The following is a 6,000-nucleotide window of genomic DNA, read 5'->3' as shown; positions in this document are numbered from 1 at the left end:
ATAAATAAGGGATAAATAAGGTACGGCACCAGCGCTACGTACTTGTGGAGAGTTACGCAATGTACAAAAATCTATTCTCGTGATCTTAGTATAAAGGCACCAGTCTCTCTCCAGTCTCTAGCTACTCTATATTTATATATTAATTTAATTTAATTATTTTTTATTAAATATTTCACAGCTACCCAATATATATTTATACATATATATATATATATATATCATAATCAAGGATGGTTCGAGCGCTGAATGGGGCAGTAGCCCCTTAAAATTTTAAGGTCCTAAAAATATTTATATATCATTTTTAAAATTTTTGTATTTGTCGCTATTACTAGAAAAAAAATAAATTATATCTTCTTATTCGTCTTCTCAAAAACCTTGTTTCCCTGCACATCGAGGAAAAAAAAAAACCGTGCTTCCCGAAGTCTAGATTCTGGTTCCATCTTCTCGCCTCTTTAATTATCTTCTTATCCCCAACTATATAAAACCCTATCTTTTCCTCCCTCACATGCACTAGTTTAAACACTCCCCCATTTATAACAAGTTGCTCCCTCTTTCCGTTCCCAAGAAGAAGAAGAAGATCAAGAGATTATAAGAAGAAGAAGAGGAGGAGGAGGAAGAAGAAGGAGAAACTGAAAGTGTGAAAACTACAATACCATCCATCATGGGAAACTGCATGGAGACGTGCAACCCGTCTTGGAGAGAAGGGGAGATCACTGCCATAAAGGAGACGGGGTTCGAACAAGAAAACAATAGGAAAGTAGTGAAGGCCAGCGGGTTCGACGACGACGGCAGTAACAAAGGTGTGATGAGGGTGAAGATACTGCTGACAAGGGAGGAGCTTGAGTTGTTGATGGCTCAACTGGGCGGCGGCGGCAACAATAAAGGGGGATTCAGCAATATTGACAAGAGATCACTGGAAGAGGTCTTGGAGGAGATTGAGAGAGGAAGATCATCAACATTATCATTGTCTTCATCGTCATCATCGTCGAGAACATCAGGATGGAGTCCTTCTCTTGAGAGTATAATGGAGATCCCTGAAGTTCCCGATCACATGGACAGATCATCATCATGACTCTTCCTTCTTCAAAGTTAATCTTTTCTGCCATGTTAAGGCATGAAATTTCGTTTCATGGGTGATGGACTAAAACACTGTAATTACTCCTCTCTGATCTCTCTACCTCTCTATTTGTCCTCTTTTTTTTGCTTCATTTAAGAGATGACCCCTGAGGTTGGTCTAGTGATTTTGTAAAGGATCTTTATTAGCATGATAATTAATTACTCCACCTTGGTCGTACGTCGCCCCTTTTTCCCTTCCATATGTTTCTTTTTGGCCCGACGATGGAAGATCCTACCTAGTGACTGAAAATAATCCTCGCTTAGGCGTCTGTTTGCCCCTGACTAATAAGAAGTCCTTCAGGTCATTTCCAAATCCCTGCACTGCTCGTAAAAAAAAAAAAAAAAAAGATACTTCTTCCATCTATTCAAGGTGGTGCTCTATGGTACGGTATTCCATAATACTGAACTTTTTTTTTTCAATTTTGTTAATTTTAAAACAAGAGGGTCATTTTCGTTGAGTTACCTGAAATCTATATATCTATATGTATCAAGAAAAGCTGGCAGTGGTTATTGGGAAAAAATTATACATGACTTGTTTGGATGGAAGGATTTGAAAGAAAATAACAAGATAAGATTTCAAGTAAACATAAATGTGATGCTTCTTTTTCCCCCACAAATTGGTCATTATTTAGGTGATCTGGCATTCTCCTCAAACAAATTTTTGAGTTCAAATTTTATGAATATAGAAAATCTACGATTGGGAGAGCTTCACTTTTTAGTGAATCAACTTGGTTCAAACCCGTATTAAACTAAAACCCCTTATAGAAAAGGCAAATCAGGAAAATAACCCGTAGAGCTGTCCACGTTGTGACAGCCATAGACTCCGGAGTGAGCCTGATCCCTGACTACAGAGAATGATGATGGCATGTCTTATTTTGCTCAATCCCATTTCAATTGGCCTTTATTTCCCATCAATTTAATTCATTGAAGAAAAAACGAACAATTAAATCGAGGAAAATTAATGAAATGACTTTTAGACGCCCTCGTTCATATAATCCAGGGGGGCCAGATTGAAGATTCTGGAGACAAAAGATGAAATTTATTTTGTGATGTGGGCACCCCCGAAGCTAATGAGTAAGTAGGTGGCTGCTCATTGGTTATGACATCTATTCACTGTCGGCAATGTGAGTAGCTCCGATCACATGCAACATTATAATTAATTATAAGATAAATCTAAAGTGCCTGTAAAATAAAATAAAATCACATAGACTCCAATCCGTACTCAATCAATTTATAAGAAATATGTGCAAATATTTATCGAATTCTTAAAGAAAAGAGAATCCTTCAATTTCTTAGTAAAGGTATATATCCGATTACGATTCATAACTCGGGAGGGATACAAGGGAAGAGAAGTTTATGATCCTACTATATATATATATATATATATATATATATAAATAAGGGAAAGGGGCATCACGGGTAATTTCACAAAAGAAATCGAACTCGAGGTCTCTGTCCTCTGCGTCTATTACTCCTTCGATTACGAGTCTCCATTGATCTTTTTGCGTCTCCACTTGATTTCAACTGCCAAAAGACTCCAATGCGAAGTTCACGAAAAGGTCTCCTCTTTCACAATTGTAATTTATGTGCATGGGCTCCCCTTGGCCCCGCCAGGAGTACTGCCCAGCTATATCGTACAGTCAAGACGATAACTAAATCGTTGGATTTCTCGAGAAAATGAGGTTTGGTATAGTGATATCATTCAAAATTCGAAATAAGAAAGTCTGAGCTCGCTTCTCATTGATAGAACTCCTTGTATATGTTCCTATCCTTAACTCCCTGCCCTATGTATTCTCTTCTATGTCCACTGAAAAGAGAGAGAATCGAGAAAACCGAACCATCGGCCATTTGCACCGAACATTGTTTGGGCATAAAAATCATAAATCGTCCTTTGTCCTTCTTCTATAGCTAGTGAAGATGGGTTTTCTTGACTTCCAAGTGCTTTAACCCATCCAAAAGGCCCAATTTCCCTCCTAAGGTCCGTTTTGAGTTAAGATCAAGTGATGATTAAGTTTGAATCATCTCGAACCGATGGGCTTAACTTGTGAGGCCCCTCAACTTAAATAAGTTGGCTAATGCTTTCGCTTAAGAGTTGAGACAAACAATCCGATGATCAGATCTCCTCCAAGTCGTGCCAATTCGCGTAGGCTCAATAATTAGCATCTCACAGTCTCAATTTTCATAAAGGCAAACAAAACAAACTGACTAGGTGGCTCGGACCCTCCATAAAACTCTCCTTGCGACATCCTACCTGTAGGGCGTAGAGGCCATCATCTGGAATTTATCGTCTGACAGCAGCATTGATTTTCTATAGGATGATCACAACCATCATCTGCACGGATAAACATAAGCTAAATATTTTAACACCTTTTTCGATATAAAGAAGGCTATGGAAGTTTGCTTTCCAGGGATTATCCTTTATTGTCCGAATGTTAATTAGAGAGTAAAGACATGGGGTCTATCTATTATTACCATATCGGGTGAAATTGAAACTTAATGGAGCTCTAATAAAGCTAAGCCAGGAGCCCTTGCCCAGTGTCTTCAACATAGTCAATTTTATGGGAAAATGACACTGTTGGTTCTAAAACTTTGCCTTTTTTGACATTGAGTCCTAAAACTTTCAAAACGGAAAATCAAGTCCTAAAGGTTTGAAAAAAGTGTTAGCAATGGTCCTAAAAGTTTGGAAAAAGTGACAGTAATGGACCTATCCATCAACTGCCATTAACGTCCCGCCTACGTGGCGTTAACGCCGTCTGTTTTGGCGATGTGGCCGTTAGTTTGCTGACATGGTACATTGGACCGACCGGATTACCCCAAAACCCGTGATTCTACTTGGTTCCCGAGAAAGACCCGAAAGCTCCAAAATCGATCCAATGATGGATGGAAATAAAACTCACCGGAAATCGACCTCCAACCCCCTGAAACCCTAATTCCCTCCCCCCCTAAAATCGACTCCACTCTCCTCTTTCCCTTTCCCTCTCGAAACCTCCTCAATTCGTATAGGGATAATTCATAGTCGGTTGGTGGTTTTTTAACTACTTTTAAACTGCAATCGCCGTAAAGAACGGATAGGCGAGACATAGTGACCGCCGCACAAGCACAAGCATAGACTGAAGTATGATCAGATAACCATCGTGCGTAGTTCAATATCAAAATCACAAGCACCAGAAACTCCGACGAGCCATTTAAATGAACTGCCTGCCTGTACTACCCTCCACAGAGAAGGAGGCAGTGGCATACAACGACGCAACAAAGGCCGAAGATTCCTCAATTTGTCTAAATTCATATCACAAATTATATGCATGGACGAGTATAAAATCTCAATCGAACAAATCTCTTGCCCTCATGATAGTTTAAGCTTTGACCTCATCTTTGAATAGTATCTGATGATTGATTTCCAGAGAATTCCAAAGGAAGGAATAGCTCTATTTGTGTGGAGGGCATGGAAGCTCTTTGCACAGCAGCAGGAACTCACTTAACCAGAAGAAATAAGAATGGACATAGTTCAGTTTAACGTCTACTTTCCAATGTTTCCCTAGTCAATGTTCTGTACATAAAAGGCGAGATTCCCGGTGCAACAAACGAAGCCGAAGATTCCTGGTGCAACAAAGGGTCTTCTTCTTCCTTCACCGAGTAGAGGAAAGCCAGCTTTCGGGTTTGAGTAGAGGAGAGTCGGAGAGGAGAGTTCAATGGGTTTTCCTTCTGGGTTTTCGGAGAGGAGAGTTCAACGGGTTTTCCTTCAGGGTTTTCCTTCGGGTTTCCTTCCTTTTCCGAAGGGGTGGAGGTTGATTTCGGGTGGGTTTTGTTTCCATCCATCAGGGGGGTGGGAATTAGGGTTTCAGGAGGGAAGGGATTTGAGTCGGGTTTGGAGCTTTCGGGGCTTGTTCGAGAGTCGGGTAGAATCACGGGTTTTCGGGTAATCCGGTCGGTCCAATGTGCCATGTCAGCAAACTAACGGCCACATCGCCAAAATGGACGGCGTTAACGCCACGTAGGCAGGACGTTAACGGCGGTTGACGGATAGGACCATTGCTACCACTTTTTCCAAACCTTTAGGATCATTGCTGACACTTTTTTCCAAACCTTTAGGACTTGATTTTCCGTTTTGATAATTTTAAGACTCAATGTCAAAAAATGACAAAGTTTTAGGACCAACAGTGTCATTTTCCCTTAATTTTATTGATGATTATTCTTAATTTTTTCGAAAAAAGATTGCATCCGCATGTAAGTTTTGCAATGGATTGTTTGCATGCTGACGTGTATCACGGTACGCACCAATTGACCGTCATGCTAGCTGCAAGTTCTTCCATGTGTATTTTGGTATTTAATCCCAAACCGGCTTACTAAGAGGTAAATCTCAACTTTGCAAAACGGCATGCTTAATATGCGTTAGGAACCTTCAAACTGGTGCTTATTAGCGGACGCCAAAGCCCCACAGTGGGTAATACCCGCCCGGAGGAGGCTGTATTACGTAGAGGACTCCTGTAGGGACGTGGGGGGATTGGGAGATTGGTCATCAGCCAAATTGAACCCTCCCCCTACTCATGGGAACCCCTCCATATTTAATGTTAAAGAAATCGACCCAATCGAACAACGAAATAGAAAGAAGAGAAGATCGACACATTACGTGTCGATCAATGTGATCGAGAGGGAAACATCCACAAGCAAAGGAGACTTCGGCTTTCACTATGAGCAAACGATCAAGAAGTATAAAAAGTAGAGAAATTGAACGAGATGATGAAACCCTAACCCCAGATACAAAACTCTCAATCTCACATTGTCTTCCCAATAGGTCTTGAATATGATTAGGGTTAAAAAGACGAGCTTTAGGTTGGTTTAAAGTGGCTAAAACCGAAGAAAATAATTCAGTTCATAAAACAGGTC

General features: G+C 40.4%; 1 protein-coding gene across 1 annotated transcript; it reads left to right on the top strand.

The window, feature by feature from the left end:
• The first annotated feature begins 314 nt into the window (after positions 1 to 314).
• On the top strand, positions 315 to 1,294 carry LOC116195610. The gene has a single exon (XM_031524899.1). The coding sequence runs from the start codon at positions 662 to 664 to the stop codon at positions 1,070 to 1,072; it is 411 nt and encodes a 136-aa protein (XP_031380759.1). The 5' UTR covers positions 315 to 661; the 3' UTR covers positions 1,073 to 1,294.
• Positions 1,295 to 6,000: the final 4,706 nt, after the last annotated feature.

Source organism: Punica granatum, chromosome 1 (genome assembly GCF_007655135.1).
Source record: "Punica granatum isolate Tunisia-2019 chromosome 1, ASM765513v2, whole genome shotgun sequence".
In the NCBI taxonomy this organism is placed as follows: Eukaryota; Viridiplantae; Streptophyta; class Magnoliopsida; order Myrtales; family Lythraceae; genus Punica; species Punica granatum.
Note: the sequence above shows the minus strand (reverse complement) of the source record. Positions and strands in the feature narration are given on the sequence as shown.

Excerpts from the sequence above, each read along its gene's own strand:
- LOC116195610 (XM_031524899.1), top strand. The coding sequence starts at position 662 with ATGGGAAACTGCATGGAGACGTGCAACCCGTCTTGGAGAGAAGGGGAG.